The sequence below is a fragment of the Larus michahellis genome, chromosome 2, assembly GCF_964199755.1.
Source record: "Larus michahellis chromosome 2, bLarMic1.1, whole genome shotgun sequence".
NCBI classification, from domain to species: domain Eukaryota; kingdom Metazoa; phylum Chordata; class Aves; order Charadriiformes; family Laridae; genus Larus; species Larus michahellis.
In genome coordinates, this window is record NC_133897.1 from 55,847,998 (window position 1) to 55,866,983 (window position 18,986).

The 18,986-nt window shown below is 41.3% G+C and overlaps 1 protein-coding gene across 2 annotated transcripts in view; it reads right to left on the reverse strand.

Annotated features, from left to right (window-relative positions):
• Positions 1-1,109: 1,109 nt before the first annotated feature.
• LOC141739058 (amphiphysin) overlaps positions 1,110-18,986 on the reverse strand; it is a 124,665-nt gene continuing 106,788 nt past the window's right edge. Inside the window, exons 18-22 of one of the 2 annotated variants that reach the window (XM_074575568.1) lie at positions 13,287-13,343; positions 9,056-9,205; positions 7,488-7,754; positions 5,611-5,712; positions 1,110-2,874 (exon numbers count right to left, since the gene is read on the reverse strand). In XM_074575568.1, the coding sequence (XP_074431669.1) occupies positions 2,767-2,874; positions 5,611-5,712; positions 7,488-7,754; positions 9,056-9,205; positions 13,287-13,343 (684 nt within the window). In that variant the 3' untranslated portion in view covers positions 1,110-2,766. The remainder of the gene's footprint in view (positions 2,875-5,610; positions 5,713-7,487; positions 7,755-9,055; positions 9,206-13,286; positions 13,344-18,986) is intronic. The other variant, XM_074575567.1, reaches the window with a different exon arrangement.

Sequence of the window (18,986 nt, forward strand, 5' to 3'; positions counted from 1 at the left end):
AATACAAGAAACAGTTGTTAACCCAAAATGATAAATACATTTCTATGAGTTAACTCCTTCTGTTAAAAGGGAAAATTAGGAGAATTATCATTCTGGCTAACTCATCAATTTCCTTCCTTTAACATCTATCGTGTTAGCATATGGAATAGCACAGGAACCTGCAGCACTTAAATGACACAGGCATCATGTGCAACAGCATGGGTTTTGGGAGATTGTCAGTACGTCTTCTTATTGACAGCAAATAATGACAGTCCTTGCAGCGAGACGTGGACATTTGATGGTTTTTGAAATTATACTTTCCTTTATACTGAGGTGGAAAGAAATGAAGAGTAGAGTCAAGAATTATTTCTGAAGACCATGTCAGAAGAAACCATGAAAGCTCTTTGCTGTAGGCCAGAGACCTTTCCTATCTACTACTCACATCTGCTGTAAACCCCTTATCAGTGGATATGCCACATTGACCAGTACCAGGGACATTAAAGGAATCAAGACCAAGGGTGTTGACTTTGACTGGGGTACTTTTAGCACTAAGAGGGCATAATGGTAACTGCACACAATCAGCACTGGGTAAAGAAATGCTTTTGGGTTGATCATAGTGTCCTCTGCTTCCTTAGAGTTACTGCTGTCAAGGCATGATGGTCTCACCTGATTGTAGGCCCCAGTCAAAGAAGTGGTGACATGGCGTCCACAGGGAAACTGAGGCTCCATCATCCAGTGCTGGTCTGTTCCAGTGATCTGTAGAGCAGCTATTACTGAAATGCAAGTGTTGAGATGTAGTTAAGCAGGAAACTGTGGCCTGGAGGTCACCAGAGTCTCACCATAAATGAAGTGGAATAGGTTATTGTGACTACCTCAAAGTGGTGCACCGGAGTCTGGAATTTATTGTAACACACCAAAACCAAAAGAAAGTTGTTTCCCTGGTGAGATTCTTGGCCCTGGATCATTACTGACCACACAAACCCATTCAAGGAATGAACAGAAACCTAAAGAGCTTTCCTGCAACCTCCTCAGACTCTGATTGCTCACTGTGGCATTTCAAAGCCAGAATCCCAGCTATTGCGGTTGAGCAATTCAGCTTCTTCAGAAAACACATCATTAGACTTGCTTTTGAAAGTTACTGTATTCTGAAAAACAGAAAGAAAACAACTTTCCTCCTCCTCCAGAGTAACCAAAAAAATTTGTTTCTTCAACTGACATCTGACAAATTAGAGCGGGAACAGACACTATTTGCACACAAAAAGAGCCCCCAACCAAAATATCATAAAAAATAACTGAATTGCTGGGAAAATATAGATGTTCCTAAATATTTGCAGCTTCCACGCATCAGCAAACACAATATAGCAGATTCATGGAGAACTTTCTTTCCACACAGGTGAGAAATGACTAAGAGGTAGCAATCTTCAGCTGAGTGAAGGTCAAGCATAGACAAGCTCCCTTGGTGCGTGTGGACAGATATTAGCTGGCAGTCAGTGTCTGGAACAGCGGGAGCAGCGAGGAGATGTGCTGAGCTGGGGTTCAGACGTTTTGGAGCTCCAGCCATGACTAGGGTTGAGAGCAAGCATTTAGATGGTGCACCTGTTATGTTGTGTTTCTTTGGAAAAAGAGAAATTAAGATTAGATTATCTAATACAACATATAAACTATATGAACTTCAGTGTTACAAAACTTCGAAAGCACCACAGATGAAACAGCTTCTTTGGATCAAAGGTTTATTTTTAATGACACAGCACTGGAAAACATAAGTTACAGATGACTTTTTGATACAGGATACATTATATATCTTATTTTAAAAGGACCTGTGAAGGTATGCTGCATAAATACATATAGTGAAAATATATTGTGTTTATTTCTTCTTCAGAGATTAGTTCTGTTTCTTTTTTTAAATTTATTCAGCCAATTAAATAAAAAAGTATAGATTAGCATCATAACAGCTCCCCATCCAGATTATCTCATTGTAACTACTGCAGCTGGAAGAAGAGACCGAGCCATGCCTTCTCAGAGGTTTAGCAGCTTTGAACAAGATGTTATTCATCATCTCAGAATGAAAATTTCACATTACGAACACAGATACTGTATCATGTTTTGGCAATGGAGCAGCTAGTTTTGCTTTGGAACAAAACCGTTTCCTGTAATGCCAGACAGTGAAAGAGCAATGCATGTACTGATGGTACTACACAGTCAAAGAACTACGATGAAGTCGTGAAAATGCATATATATCCATATGCACTTATATATACACATGTAAGTTCTTGTGTGTATATATATTATGTATGTCCAAAAGTAACATTGAAAAACGTTGCAGCAGTTAATTATTTTTTTAAACACATGAAACTTATAATAGTTTGACCTCATTACTACAGGATAACTAATTAAATCTTCTGCAGTGCAACTCAATACAATACACTTAGTGCAGAGAAGTTAAGGTTTTGGTATTGAGGAGGCTAATTTCAGATTTCATGGGGAAGGACCAAATACAGGATCACCACAGCTCTGACAAAGCACAAACAAACCTGTTGCCACATACGTGTGAACAAATAAGGACATTTCTTTTTTATTTGATTTTTTTTTTCCACGTACTGCTTCAGAAATTGCTAGCTTTACTGTTTGCATTCATGCTCATTTTGATATGTTTCAACAAGCTTTGTCTGGCACCAGTCTGTAAACCATTAACAGCTTAAACTACAAAAAGGTGGGCTCCTGTGTTTCAAAGAGGTTAAAAACCTACTGACTGAGCTTCGTACCACATTCGCCTGCCTGAGTGGAGAACTACTCCAGATGGCGTGTGAAGTTCTCTGGGAAAAGTCCTTTATAACTGTTTGCATCTCTGTACTGAAGCCACTCGGATTCCTTGATGCCTGTCAACCAACCAGCCTCCTGTAAGGAAAAAGACAGAGTCTCTTAAACTTCGGGTCTCCCCGCTTCCTTGCTACAAGCTTCAGACCTGCAGACCTTTCAGAGTCACATGGCTAAAAGATTTGGTCCTTTGGTTAAAAAGCAGCCTCTGATTTTGCACAGACTGTTTTCTCTGTTCTGCCAGACCACAATTTTGTGAGACCGAGGGACTGTGAGCATATTGTATGGCTTTTAGCCCACCTAACCCCCAGCTGAACTCAAAACAGAATAATCAGTCTTCCAGGTCATCCACTATTAAACCAGATCTGCACTTGTGAAAATCTCTGTTGAGACTTCTTCAAAGTCGCCACAATAATATTGGCACACTTGCATAGTAAGAGCATAGCAGTGGGCCAGAAACATTATAGAGTACCATAGATGGGTGAAAAAAATAGTTTTCAATCTGATTTTTTTCCCCTGAGAGTTCTTTTCTCTCATTCAGGTATAAACAGTCAGAAGGAATAATAGTTCTTGCAACCTCTGGAATTACTATATCTGGAAAGTCAAAGTTAGGTAAAATGCAATTATTTTTCCAAAAACCCCTGGAAACCTAAACCAGAACCTGGCGATGCAAAATTGCACACAAATCACCAGCAGTCCAAGCAATCAAAAGAAGGCTTTCTTATTGAAAAGGGCTGGGTTCTCTTAAGTGTGATCAGTTCTACCTGGAATAAAATCAATTCAGTATTTTTAAAAACTATCAACCTGTTCTCATCTCACTAACTCAGTAACTCTGTGCTTTCTTCCTTTTAAGACAAGGAGCCAGAGCAAAGCCATGGTGAACAGGGAATTTCTCATGCTGCCATATTATTATCGCACAGAGAATCCACAAAGAGATAGAGTAATTTGAATGGATCTTCACGTACACCACCACTCTCTGCCCCAAAATAAGCATCGCTAAAGCAGATACAGCTTAAGTATGGCATTGGCTGGGTACATGTAACCGGGGGACACGTTTTTGAAGCATGTGGAATATCTGAGAGGAAAGAGGAGCTACAGCTTTCTAGCACAGGCAGAGTAGGCTGTACGAAGGAATGAGCAGTTTTACTGGATAATAACTTCCACTCAAGACTAATGGGAAAATTGAAGCCCCTGGGCGGGACTGGTTTGCTTTGAGTGGGGAACATGGGCTGATGTTAGCAGCTATATTAGAATTATGGTTTTAGACAGACCAATTTTGAAGGAGAATAAAGAATAACAAAGATAAAAATACTCTATATAAATCAACAAAGTACCTGGCAAAAGATAAAAAGATTAAGCTTTATGGTGATGTTAAACATGAAGGGCAAATATGTACTGAGTAATAAAGATATGACCAGAATGATTTCAGAAACAGGAATACATAAAGGTTTATTTTCTCCATCATTGCACACAATTTACTCTAATTAATGCTAATGGAATTTCGATGCACACCACGAGAAGAATATACTTCATTCATTCACCAAGTGAAGATTAAGTATATTTAACACATAACATCCTAAGAAAAACAGACTGAAGACAGCAGATTTTGCTATCCTTTCAGCAGTGTCCTATTCTGCATATACTGATAACGAAATTACTTGAACTGCCCATGAGATACAATGCAGCATAATTTGAGTGAGGATAACAGAAACTATCGCCATAAAAAAAGCAAAGTGCCCTGTTGAAAGAAAAATCTTTTATTCTGAAATTAAAAAAAAAAAACCAAAACAACAAAAAAACCCCACAAAAAGCAATTACTTGTCTCTTGTATTAAAAGAAAGCTCAGCTGAGGTGATGAACACTGGTTATTACATATTTTTGGACAGCATCAACCATCGAAATAATTTCAAATACAGTCCCCAGCACTCCTAAGTGTTTAGGATGTTGATATTTAGACTTATTTTAAGAAACAGTCTTCATTCAGGGCAGTGCTTTCAGCTGTCTCACTAGGCAGCATCCAGCCCCCCATCTCTCAACCCCTAAATCAACGGAAGACTTTTCACCACCATCACTGGCAGATGCCCATGGAGCGGCTAGTGCTAACAGTGTACAGTACGGTCTTCTCTTTTAAAGCAGCGGCCAAAAATCAATTTACTTCGCTGCAATTCAATTTAAGACATGGAATGAAAGAATTCAAAAATTCACCTGAAACACATTGCTAAAACAAAAATGAAATGTCTTAAATGAAATTAAACCATTCTATAATTCAGGTTTAGGCTTCCAGAGGGCAGAGTTAGCTTTAGAGGCAGGCAGCGCACATAGCGGCACCTCCATACATTTCGGCTATGGACAGCACAATTCGTGTGCAGTCTCAGTGCTCTCTGGGGGTGAATTTGTATTATTTCTCCAAATCCACATGTAAAAGCTCGGAACATCTAGGGACCATGTAATCAATTCTACTGCAATATTAAGGCAAGATGATATACAGCAACATAATGTACAATTTGTAAGTCATCTTCCATATTAAGTCTTTGTGTGCATGTGTGCCTGTACAAAATCCACTACAAAATAGCATAAAAAAGCCCTAGAAAATATGCTGAGGTTGAATCCTGCTAGTAGCATATATCTGGGACTTCAGCTGTAGCCAACCATGCCATTTAGTCTCAAATGAAACCAAGTACTAAGACAAAATTAAAATTTTTGTGTTTTCTTACAGTAATGACATTTTAGATACACATTCCCATTAATTATAATTTGTGAGAAAAAAAACTGAGACAAAGAAAAGTGTCAACAAAAGAAAGAGCCAGGTGTTTTTACCTGATCAGCCGTGGTCTCAGAAGGAATTACTAGTACAATATCTCCTCGTTTTAAATTAAGCTCATCACTGTTAGCTGCCTCGAAATCGTGTAGAACTTCAACCTGAAGAAAATAACACCATACATGTAGACATGATCTAAATGCAGACATTTTCACAACAAAATTCTCTGTTAAATCTTTATTGCAAATTAAAGAGTAATGCGCTGCCTTTATGCAAACATATGGCTATAGGAAGGTACATTCAAATCGTTAATGATGACACTGACACACGTCAAAGTTTTCTGTTCACATCCTTGGAAGCAGGAACAGCTTAAGTAAGTCTTCCTGAGACTACCAAAGGAAACCTAAGATCCTTTCCCAAGGTCACAACATCTCAAGGACAGATGATACTGCAACACTCCACAAGTCCTGCCTCTCAGACAAGTCCTGCCGCCCTTATTCCTTCTGTGTAAGGAACTTGTTTTCATTCCACACTATCAATATTTCTAGATCTGAGAGAGGGGTGGCAGGATTTTGAAAACAGAATTGGAAAGACTCACAAGAACTGGTATTTCAGACTCTCATTCTCTTGTTGTGGCCACTGGATATCATTCTTGCTGTAACCATCCACAGAAATTTGAATGGGACACAGAGCACCCATTTCAACAGGTGATCAAAGAGGTGGGTAATGGGAACCCTACTTCATGTTTGCCCTGAAAAGAGCTCCCATGTACTGGCAGATGGGTATGCAAAAAATATCTGTCTGTCAAAGGGGTGATTATTAAAACATTGTCAGGATCAGCATGTCATTGTGTACAGGCCATTTTAACTAAATGGTTCTACCTCCTTAAGAGATATGCTATTCTAATTTCCTCAAGGCACAGCCAGTTCCGTGGTAACTCTGCAATAATGAAAGCAAATGGCATCAAGAACCAGATGGCAGGCATAGATTCTTCTTCTCCTTATTTATGCCTGACCCAAGAGAATGTGATGAAAAACAAGAGATGAACTATGTCAGCATGTTTGAGTCATAGCTGCGCAGTACTGTTCTCAAGGTTTGCGGAAAATATTGAGCAATAAGAATAGCCCAAGAAGAATGACATACTTATGGGGTGCTATGGGACTAATTAGTCTGAACTATGCAAATTATAATAGGAAGCACGTAAAGTTCATCCATCCTCAAGGAGCTTTTCTGCTGCTCAGTGATTCTGAAGTGAGAAGCATCATCAAAGAACCTTGTGAACCAGGAAACCCTATGGGTCTTGCCAGCCAAGTAGAGAATTTCTCTTACGCCTCATTAAACTTTTCTGTTTGATTACCCTAACAGTTCGTAACTATAATATTACTAAAGTCAGAGAATGACATTTTAGCTTCATTAGCGTGAATTGTAGAAGTCCCATGGGTTTCAACAGAACCAAAACTCCCATTATAAATTTTCAGGCCAGAAAAATGCCATTTTTTAATATTCATAGAATCATAGCATGGTTTGGGTTGGAAGGAACCTTGAAGATCAAATGTATTGTTGGTATATCAGATATATTGTTAGCATATATCATACCGCATTGCTGACTAACTCTGTGGCAGTGCAGTTTTCCTCAATATGCTAATTTGCAGTAGTAATTTGGTGAGATGAAGGGGTTCTTGTGCTTCAGTGAGTCTTACAGCTACATAAGGATTCGCACAGCAACAACAGCATGCAGAAAACCTACCTTCTCAAGACTTCATGCATGAAGCAACAACAGAATGTTAAAGTTGTGTTTGTGTGTATGTGTGTAGCTGGCTGTTAAGCTAAGTAAGCATCGTTTGGCCTCCAGAAATCATCGCGCTACCTGACGGACAGACACATCCGCAGAAGCTAGATCTGAAAGGGTGTCTAAAAGAAGAATAAAGAAGCAGACCTTAAAGAGAAAGCCAGGTGGCATCGCAGAAGCTGTGTCTTCTGCTGGAACAGGCTGATCTTGAGAAGGTGCAGCCTGGATTTCTTCAGCGGGTTTCTGCTCGCCTCCAACTTGGGAAGTTTCACTGGGAGAAGTGTCAGTGCCCTGAGTGCCCATCTCGGCTGCAGCATCTTTGGACTCGTTCATGACGACTTCATGTTCTTCTCCCTCCCCCTCATTGTTTGATGCTGGCTGTATTACTACTGAAGGGATGCTGCTGACCTTGTCCTGGGAAAAAAAAAAACAAACCACAAAACAACACAACAGCACCATGAGAGTATTTAGTGCTTTACTTCAAGCAGGAAAGCACAATTGTTTGTTCATTGCACAGGGCATATGTGCAATATGGGGATTGGGGAGAATGGGGATTGGGGATTTCTTTCTTCTCCATAGTGGATTCTTACATTAAGACAGAAAGCAGTACTTGTGCAAGAATGTGAAGGAGTAATCCCTTCCCTGTTTTCCCCATTCCCCTTAGTCCTCCTAAGTCTACTTTCTATATTACCACAAACCATTGCAGTAAATAATAAAAATGCTCTGCAGGTAGTTTGGGTTTCATTTTTAATGTGCATGAAAATTAACAGACCTTTCTCCTCCACCCTGCTCTTAACTTTGGGTGGGTTTGAGTAAAGCCACAACTTCCAGGAGTCACTGTCCTATTTTTCTTTGGGAGTTCAGGTCAGCAGGATAATGGTGACATAAAGGTGAAGAAAGAAGGAAACATGACCTATTTCTTTGACTGATTGAGGGGATTTATCCTGATTTACAGCAATGTAACTGGAAGTAGAGAAAGCAAAAAGGCTAAGTAGGTAGCATCTGACCAATAACAAAGCCTAGGACAAAAAGCATTTAATGAAGCTCATTGGAGCATCCACCCTGAAAAGAACATTTTCACTGATCCCCTGACAAACCATCCTGTTCTGGAGCACAGAAGAAGGACAATGTGCAATGACAGGAGGTGGCAACTGGCTGCCCAGCTGCAGGGTTTGCTCTAGTACCTGTTCCCCAGCTCCTCAGAGGCTGCAGAAGAAAAGGCAGCAGGCCAGATGCAGATGCATAGCTTGACCACCGTGGTTTACATAAAACAAATTAATGCTATTGGATAGGACATGGTGCCATGATACAGGAAAAATGCAGTACTTTCTCTGCCTATTTCTCCAGAAAGCCCTGTTAGGTTCTATGATAAAGCTTGTCTCCACAGAGGAGCCCAGAGACAACAGCAGGAGGGGGGGCCCAAACAACACCTGCCCATGCTGCTCCCTGGCCCATCACAGGAGCCATCTGCCCATCAAGTCCCATCTCCAGAAGCCCAAGGGAGCACAGGGGCACAAAGGCAGGCACAACCCAAACTAAGGACTCAGAAGAAGAGACACCCTGTGTGTCCCCCTCCCAGGGCTATCCCAGGATAGTCTCAGTCTTGCTACTGGTTGGACCTGGGAGCACGGAGCTGCAGCAGCCTTGCCTCTCTCAGGCTGCTGAATCTGTCCCAATTCCCCTAACCCATTCTCCTGTGCACCAACGTGAGTTACCTGAGAAACATCAGCCTCCTTTTCTTCTCCCTGAGCTTTGCCAGCTTCAGCAACACCCTCCTGCTCAGTGGTAGCAGCGCGGTCACCAGCTCCTGCTGCCACAGCCGCACCATCTTCTGCTGCCGCAGCTGCCTCGGTGACAGGTACCACCTACAAACAACAGGAGGGAGGGACCTTTCAGGTTACGGGTTCTGGATATCTGCCAGAGAGACCATGGACCAGCCTCTGCTCTGCGACCTCCCTGGGTGGTGCCAACCCATGGCCTTGGTTTCATTGGGGTTTCTCCAGATTTGCGGGTGAGAACAGCACCAGGGGCAAGCTTGTACAGGGAACCTGAGTAACAGGTGGGAGAAAGACATTCATAAAACCTCAGTAGGCACCGCTTAGTAGAGTCCTCAGGTGTTACTGGTGGAGTAACAGTTTGCCAAAGCTCTAGTATTTTTAACTCCTCTTGCATTCAAGCTGCATTGTGGAAGAAATTCACCACAGGTTTCTGCTGAGGAGGAGGAGCTTGCAAGCTGTTCAGGGGTCCACAGGACCCTGCTAGTGGAGTCTGTTCTCAGGAAGAGGCCCCAAGCCTTCTCCAGCTACTGTCACCTACCTCTAGACCTGGGCTGGCTTCAAAAATATTGCCTTAATTACAGACTCCTTTCTAATAGAGAGAATGGCAAATTGGGCTATATCAGCAGAAACAAATATCCTACATATGGATAAAGGTCAGAAATCTTCAGATTCTATCTGTTATCAGAAAAAAATATAACCGTAAAGATCTATAGCTAGGTCAGTATAAAAAAAAGAAACATACATAAAAGCCCATTCAGCCTGGATAGGACTGAACTATTTGTGATCAGTCCATGCTGAAAAGTTAAGGCATGTTTTGTTCCAGTTCTTGAAAGGTGGATAGAAAAGTACCCGCCTATAGATCAATGTTGAATCTTTCATCCAGCAGAGACTGTTGTTGCAATTTATGTATCCCTCTGACATTCGTATTGGTATATACTGGTATATGCTTACAGTAGCATATTGGGTATGTACTTACAGTGAATTTATCTTAAGGGTTGGAGGGTGGAAGGTAAACGACAAAACTCATTCTGTTAATCCAATTAACTTCAACATGGAATTTTTAACGTATGGCAGACAGCACCAGGATAAAGTAAAAACACTGAAGAAAAAAATTGTTTTCTAGGTACCGATGTCAAGCTGCAGTTAGCAGAGCTACCTCTGATCTCCAGGCTCTTTGTTTCCTCAGTTTGATCTTTCCTCCATGGATGAGGCTAATTCAACTACCTGAACTCAACTTGAACTACCTGCAATTGTTCATGGCCACTCTTCAGGCATTGTTTTTTAGCAATACCTAATATTCAACACTACTCCTATTCACTGCTATTAACTGATGTGATAAAGAAATTCTTCTGGAGTCCTTGAAAGCAGAAAATACTATGGGATTTTGTAGAAATCACTGGAGAAACTTTAGTTTAAATTGAAAATCCTGCTGATGAAGGATGCCGTATCATTAAAACATCAAAAGACATGGACAGATGTTGACATCTTCTCCTGTGACTTGTAAAGCATGCAAGCCTGTCACTCATAGTATTACAAATTTTAGCAGCCTTGACCCAAGAAGATATCCAAATAAATGATGAGTGTAAAAGCCCTGGAAGAGGCTAGTAGAAAAAGGGGGAACAGCGTGCATATCAGATTGATTTTACACCACGTGCTTCTAATGGCACACTGCAGAAATTGATCTTTTTGTCTGTTGTGATTAGGATCAACACGTCTATTCTCTTTATTGGATTTGTATAGCCCATTTTATTTCACTAAGGAGGAGAATCCTAATTTACATGAATCGGCTCTCAAATGCCCTGCAGTGAAAGGGTGACGCTCTCTCAGCCTGTAGCCATGAGTCACTGAATGTATACCGCAGCTCACAATTGCATAACCATTCGTTCTGGTGTCTTAGAGTACAAAAACAATGTGAGCTAGATGATTAAAAAAAGCTTTTACAAAAACGCATGTGAGGTAGCACAGAATGAACCTCACTATCAGCCTCAGATATATTTAATTAATGAAGGAAAAAAAAAAAAAAAAAAGGGAGGCTCATCCCACTGGATTCATACCCAGCTATGGTGAACCACATACTTGCAGATATAGTTAGCCGTATTACCTTACTTCACACTGAAAATCAGTCCTACAAACCTCTTTTCCATAGGTCATCAATAATAATAGACAGTCTAATAGTATTCCAAATTAGCTCTCTCTTAGCAGTATTATTGAAACTCGGACAGTTGTCCCATTATACCAGCCACAGAGGGGACAAAGAAAGGGTCATCCAGTATAACGAGGGCTGTAATAGAAGAACCACTTGACTGTTTTAATTGCAGCAGAAGTGAATGCTTCTATACCCAGGATGCCGCCGATTCACACGGTTGCACTCTCCTCTCATTAACATGGCTGTCATAATGCCGCAGATTCGTCAGCAGCAAGAACGAGCCCAAGGAGAGGACAAGGAGGGCTACCAAGCCTGCTGCTGGGGGTCTGCCAGAGGAGCTCTCTGAGCCATGCCAGTTTTCCAGAGCTGAAGATCTGTCCCCATGGCTGGATTTAGAAAGGAACTGGGTAATTTTTATGACAGTTGGTTATAATTGCAGCTAAGCTAGCTAATATAATGTCAAGAGGAACTAATCATCGTGCTTTAGGGAATACATCAATTGCTTACGAAGTCTTGGAAGACTTTTGGGGTAGCACTGAAGAATTTGTTATGCAAGTTACAGTGTCAAAGGGACCACCCTCCCCTGGAGGCCAGATATCAGCTTAGCAAATAGCTTGATCTCTTATGGCATCTCTTCTGCATACAGTAGTACTGCTATTTTAAACAGAACACAGGGTCAAACTCACCACGTAAGAGACCTCAACTTCATAAGGACAAGTAGCGTTAGAAAAAAGAGGAAAGATTTCAAAGACTTAGCCTTGGTGCTCACAGGATAGCGAGGAATTTCTTGCATGTTTCGTCTTGGACCAGACTTGCTGGGAGTGACCAGCCAACGCCAGAGAAGCAACGCAGCACTCTCTTGCACTGAGTCAGCACCAAGCTGGGCTTGATCTACCACTCCCATCCTGTACTTCCTTACTAGTGTAATTCCACTCATTTCTACGTGGATGTGGCAGCGCTGGTGAGGAGTCCAGCACCATCGAGCCCCAAACTTGCTTCCCAGTGACACTGGGATACCCTGGAGCCACAGATATATCCTCGACTCTAGCAGAGCTAATGCTGTTTTACAGCAGGGTAACAACCCAAGCTTGGACAGATGGACTTACCATCTTCGGAAACCAGAGTGAATGGAGACCAGTTCATGATATTTTTGTATACGTTGCGGCACCACAATGATAACAAAGAAAAAAGGAGGTTGTCAGCACCTCGAGATACAAATCCTAAGTGATTAATAACTAGGATTAAAATCTCTTTCTCAGTCCCTACTTCTATCTCTGCATTTAATAAGTAGCCATTCCTCTTGTGCTGCTCTCTGTGCATGTTTGAACCCATTATAGTTTCATGTTAGTATAGAAGGATTCAGGGTCAGTAGTTTTACCACCTCTGAAGAAATATAAGCAAAATACAATCATTCAAGTCCACACATGCACAGCTTTAAGTATGTCATTGAGCTTTTCACAGTTGCTTTGTAATTTGATTTTAACTGTATCTAACTTGATGTTGGATTTGTGCTTTAGCAAACAAACTCGTAACATGATTATTCTCAAATATCTGTTTTAGTTCAGGGCATATCGTGCTAGGAAAAATAAATGTTTAATCGAAGTTTTTTTCTTTTTATAAAGATGTCCGGAGGAAGGCTAGGCAAACAAATTTACGGAAAGTGTAAATGCTACTGGGAATCTATGCAATGTACTTCCAAATGTCAATAGAAACAGCATTATACCTCCTTCTACCATGGAGCTGCTTTGTTTGCTGCCCTGAGATATTTATCACTCTCTACTGCTGCAACAGGCAGTCTCTAAGGCAGGTCCTGCATTGAATGGGAGGTGCTCTGGTGTTAGAATATATACCACAGATATAGATATATCTCTGCAGTGTTAGAATAGATACCGCAACTAGGTCACGGTTGCATCATATCAGCCTGCATATTGATGACATGCAAATGACAAATAGATTTTTTTTGCCATGATTCTCTTGAAGACATTAAAGCACAACCGCACTCTTGAGGCTGTTCGTATGTACCTCGCTTTCTTTCTCAGCAACTCCAGTTGTCTCCTTATCTCCTGCCTCGACACTGTCCTGTATAAAGAGGAAATATGGTCATCACCTTACTCGTGCTGAGGCAATGGCTGCAGAGAAATCAGTATTAATCAAGCTTAATGGAAGCACGGCATGTATGGGATGCAATGAAACGAATGGCTGGAACTAAATGGGATTGTATATAGCAAGCAGAAAGATTCTTGCTGACACATATAATCTGAAATAAAAGTAGTTATAGGCTGAAAACCAACAAATAAAACCTTTTACATATGTCATCATCATCACACTGTAAGTGCTAAGGACAAATGTATTTACCTTTATTATCAGTATTCTCATAATAGCACCAACTTTGAAGGATTTTTTAGTAAGCAACAACCCACAACACTGCTGACCTTGTGGTTTCCAGCAAGCTCAAAATTCTCCCACCCAAGACGCAAACTGTTCCCATTATAACCTGCTGCTACCCCTGCAACTCACTAGAATTTCAAGATAAACTTTCTAAAACACTTTCTTCTTCCAGCCACGTTGGACTGCAACTCATTTAAAGGGGCTGTTCAAAAGACGTGGGTCACAAAGTTTGTAATTTTTTTTGCAGAATCACCTTTCTCTAGGTCCATATTCAGTGGTACCTGCAGCAGGTGCCTGACTTTTAGAAAATTAGACACGTGTCAGTGGTTTTCTAAATCTGACACCCATTTAGGTGGTCAGGGGATCAAATGCACTGAACGGTAATGGGCTCCTCCCAAGAGTAGTTTTTATGGCACAGATGCTATCTAACACTAGGTCCTTTTCTACAGAAGGTCAACGGTCAAAATCGCTAAAATTCAGGCCTGATTTGGAACAGTTGGAAGTGCTTTTTTTCTGTTCAAGTTTGGTTCCCTGAGGGGCTATTTCTAAAGACGCTCTGCTGAGGAAAAGCAAAGCAAAGCTCCACTACGGAAATCCACTTTGTGACTAAATTTTGAGGCTGCTTTGCAAACACAGCTAGGTCAGATTTTTCAACAGAGCTGTAAGGGTGAAGACGAGTTCTGCAAACCTCCATGACGGCATGGTAGATTGGACTGCCTGCTTTAGCAATCAGAAATGAGGAGATCTCAAGTACTCAGGCTCCAGCTAACTGCCTTCACACGCCCACAACTGTCACTCCAAAATTTCTACAAGTTTCCGCTGAAAAGGCTGCATGTTTCTTTTTTAATAAAAAGATGCTGAGTTGTAGCCAAACTTCATATTACTCATGTTGTTTCTAATCTAATCTTCTAGTATTGCCTGCAGTCACCTCATAAGCCCCAAACATGTCCAGATGCCAAGGCAAGGCAGCTGCTGACAGTGATGTTACCATAGAAACTTCTCACAGCTTTATCCTGTTAAAATTACAGTGTTATATAACCTTTTTTTTTTTTATGATTAATTCTTCTTTTTTTTTTGAAGCTGCCAAGCTTCCGCCATGGAGTCCTCAATTTTATAGTAAGTTTGAGAATGTAGAGGGTCTTAAATAGAAAAAACAAACATCAATGGCAATATATAATTATTTCTTACTCTACCGATGCACACAGGCACACAGCCACCCACAGAAATCTCACTTTCTTTTTTTTACAGAAGAGAGGTACACAAATGTTTCTATTGCCCATAAAAGCTTTATGTCCAACTGCAAGTCAGTAGATAGATGCCTTCCCTACTTTTACGATAAAAAATTGCTGAATTTTGCCATCAGCTGTATTTACAAGTCAGTTTGCCTTTAGAAATGGGCACCATCCTGCACTTTATAGTCAGGAACGCGCCAGCCTCTGCCCTTCTCCTAATAATACCCTGCTAATATTCTCCAGTAAGAATCCCATCAGCCCAGCTTTGGCCCTCTTTGCAGAAGAAACTAATATATACATAGACATATATTTAAATGAGGACTGTTTTCCAGACTAACTGAAAGCACAGTTTTGGTAAAAAAGGGGAAAGTAAGGAGAGCTCCTCTAGCTTCCCAAAGCTTGGGACTTCCCAAAGCTAATTTGACTATTGTGCACTAGTCAAATTAGCAGCATTTTGCTTTTGCTTTTTTGAATAGCTGGAAATTGGGATTTTGTGGATGGTGGGGTTTGAGAAGAGAGGCACAGCAGCATGAACCATCCCATTTTTAGGGCATGAAAGCCTAGTAAAAAAGATGACTGAAATAACATCTGAGCAAAGTAACGCTCTGGTTCCATAAACACAAAAAAATATGCTTTTGCAGACTTCAACAGCATGACACTATTCTACATCAGTTCTCTCCTGTATACAAGAGCCATATATTTTTAATGGCCTCATGCTCCAACTTTGCACCTGCACGTAGCTGCGCACTCAGAATTTGGACACATTTGACCGGTCTTCTGTATCTAACCATTGTATTGCTCTCCCAAATGACATGCTCTGACATTTGGGCGCCGAGAATTGTACCTACAGCAGAATTCAACCATAATTAGATACCCTCAAAGCCGAAGGCTGTTTCCTGGCCTCTGCTGTACTTGCTCAGTGTCTGCAAAAAGCTTATCAGGAGGTGGTTTCATATACGCATATACACAGCTTTGAAAACCACAGTATTTAGCTGAGTGCCTGACTGCTTTAATGGGAGAACATCAAGAGTCCAGGCAGGCATCAGACCCAAAGCACTGAAAAGCTCTTTTCAAACTAATGAGCGTAACGGAAGTCAAAAAGCTCTCTGAGCAGCGCTCTCAACTCCAAGCACTATGTCTCGCATGCAGGAGAAGAAGAAAGGGAATTAACATGATTTCATAAGTTTCACTTTATTACAATGCTCTCATGTCATCTTTGTTTGAATGTGAAAAATTGATGTGGTGAGAGGGGTAGTAAGTGTTATTTGAAAAAGAAAATAAATCAGCGGTTAATGCATTAAATCATTTAGCCTGTATCCCTTGGATTTTACAGCTGTCTTTGGGAATACTATGGAAATAGGGAAACAACTGTTTCGGTGTGCAGAAGTCCATGCAAGGACTTTTTACCATGGTTAACTTCACTTCTGTTGGTGCATATGGTCATTCTGTCCCTTTAACTACCAAACATTTTATCCCCTCCCCAAAAAGGATCAACTGTTGACAGCTACTAATAAAAACTTTATTTGTTCTATGGCATTTGAGACCTGAAGGATCAAGACAAAAGTACGTAATGAGATCCCAGGCAGCAATTCTGACGAGCTCTTGTAATGAAGTCTTGGCGATCTTGTTCAGGCAGATGACAGAACAACAAGTAACTCAATCCAAAACTCCCTGAGCGGCAAGTGGTACCCTGTCCCCTGGACCATTCTCTCCCTGATTTAAATGAAAACCCTACCAGAAAATCTACTGCAAAACTCTGACAATGAAGAATGCATGCCATAAATTTTCTGGATTAAGGGGACGTGACAGGAAACTTAACACAGAAAAATCTAATTGATGAGCGGCTGTCACTCCAAACTGGAAGTTACTAAACTCGATAAAAGATTCCCAATAAGAAAGTATCTATCAATATTTTACAACTCCACTTTTAAAGTAAACTGTCACTCATAAAGCAAACGAATGCAGAACTCCAGCTGAGAAATGACATGTTTTCATCTTTTGCAACTCAGTGTACTTCTCCTTAGCTTTGATCATATTTGTCATTAATCCTAATTTTAAAAACTCTTCTTTGCAAGACCTGGAAAGCCCTTCCTGAAATAACAACCCCTTAGAGCCAAATGTAGAATGACTCCAATTTGGACATTTTTAAAATAAACACTTTTAGCTTATTTTCCCAAATTAGCAAGGATAACTTCATATTCAAAAAGCAACATAAACCCCAGCACAAACCTAATCAAAACTGTTTAACTTCTATTTAATGCCTATGATCTTCCTCACGGATTGCTCTTAAATTGCCTGGCTCTTCAGAGGGTTTCTCTCTGCCCCTCTCCCAAAAGCTCTGCAGTCGTGTGCCTTGGCTAGAGCAGCTGCCGACAGACTGTGGACCCAGAACTCCTCGTGGACAGTCAGGCAGCAAAATGGATCATCTGAAAAGGTCTCGCCAGCCGGTGACCGGATGCGTGGTGCTGCAGCCACAGGCTGTCATTTAATTAGCGCTTAAGACATGCAAGAGGCTTCAGAGCATTGGCTTTGCCTTAGTGCGAGGCAAAGAGGAGCTGGCTTCCTTTTAGAAAAATGGGGAGCTTCTTTTACAATGTTTTTTTCTTCATTAAATCCTTACAGATAATCAAAATAAAACCATCTAGAAACCTTTTCAGTTTCATTAATATCTGTCCTTCCACATTATTCCCTGCCCTTCACTCATGGGAAGAGGAGAGCTCCAGACCAATGACGGATTTTCCATCACTCCTCTCTCCGCCTTCCCTCCTTCTATATTCAAAACTACCAAATTTACTCCAACTAGGTGTGAGGCATTCTGGACAAGAGTTTGACAAAACAACGTGCCTCAGACAGGAAATTTCATTCTTTGCCTTACTATAGAGTTGACAAGTTATTACTGTGATTTTTATCAGCTGAAAAGAAACACAAAGGAGGGGGAGAGCCTGGTCTCCGCAGACCATGGGGCTTTTCTTCATTCGCTTATGTCGTGGTTTTGGAAAAGGGATGATCCTGAAGTCACTCGCTCCAGTGTGTACATGGAACTGACCAAAAGTGAATTAAAAAAAAAAAGAAACAAATATTCAAAATTCATGCAACTGTAATCAGAATTAAACCCTAAACAGTTCTGGAGAACACACCAGGACTGCTTCCCTCCATAGCTGCAATGCTGCTAGGAGTCCACAGAGAACAGGAAGGGCTGGACGGAGACCGGCTTCACCTTGTTTCCCCCAGAGTCCTTCAGAACAGCCCACCCACCTCTGCTCCCCTTCCACAATAAATTATTTTTCCTCTCTTAGGAAGATGGGAGCAAGGGAAGAATGAATGAGGCAGGTGCTACAGCTAAAGTTCAGCCTGCCTCTTTGTATCATTTGGGCTGGATACCACTTTTTAATCCCACGGTACAGACAGCTGGAACCACCCAGGCAAACTCATCAATTCACCTTTAAGAAGGTCTTAAATAAATTACGGTTGTACTCCAGAGCCTTGCACACCAACACTGGTACTTCCTTCTTTCTGCTGAATACAGTTTGCTTAGTATCACCTGTGGCTTTTGCATGGGTCTAACACCACCAGCAGATAACTGGCCTGTCCTTGGCGGGTAGAGCTAGTGGGCCTAATGCTGTCCCCCTAAGTTAACGACAATACCCAACCGGGAGTCATCGATAAATGTCACCATTAGGCTTGTAGTGTCTGAGCCACTTTTTAATAAAAATGTTAAACAAGATCATCTTCAGAGGCAGATCCACGAGACGCTACAGTGGCTGCGTATCTGGTAAGTCTTTTGTCCATGCTCTGTGCTGCCACATCTATAGGTGCCAGCTACTTCCACTTTCTTCAGCTAATTTGCATCTACATCACCTTACTATTGCTTCCCATGTGGCAGCGTATCAAATGCTTACTGAAAGCCACCTAATTTTATGATGAATTGGGTATCATCCTCCCTACTTAGCAGATGAAGATACACAGGGACTCACCCAAGGCCAAGAGCAGTTCAGCAAGCTGAACCTTGCTCTTCTGGGAACATTTAGGGCGCTTGATGGTCAAAAAGCGCAGCTATACAGCTTCCACTGGCTTCCGTGGCAGAGGAAACCAACCCACAAAA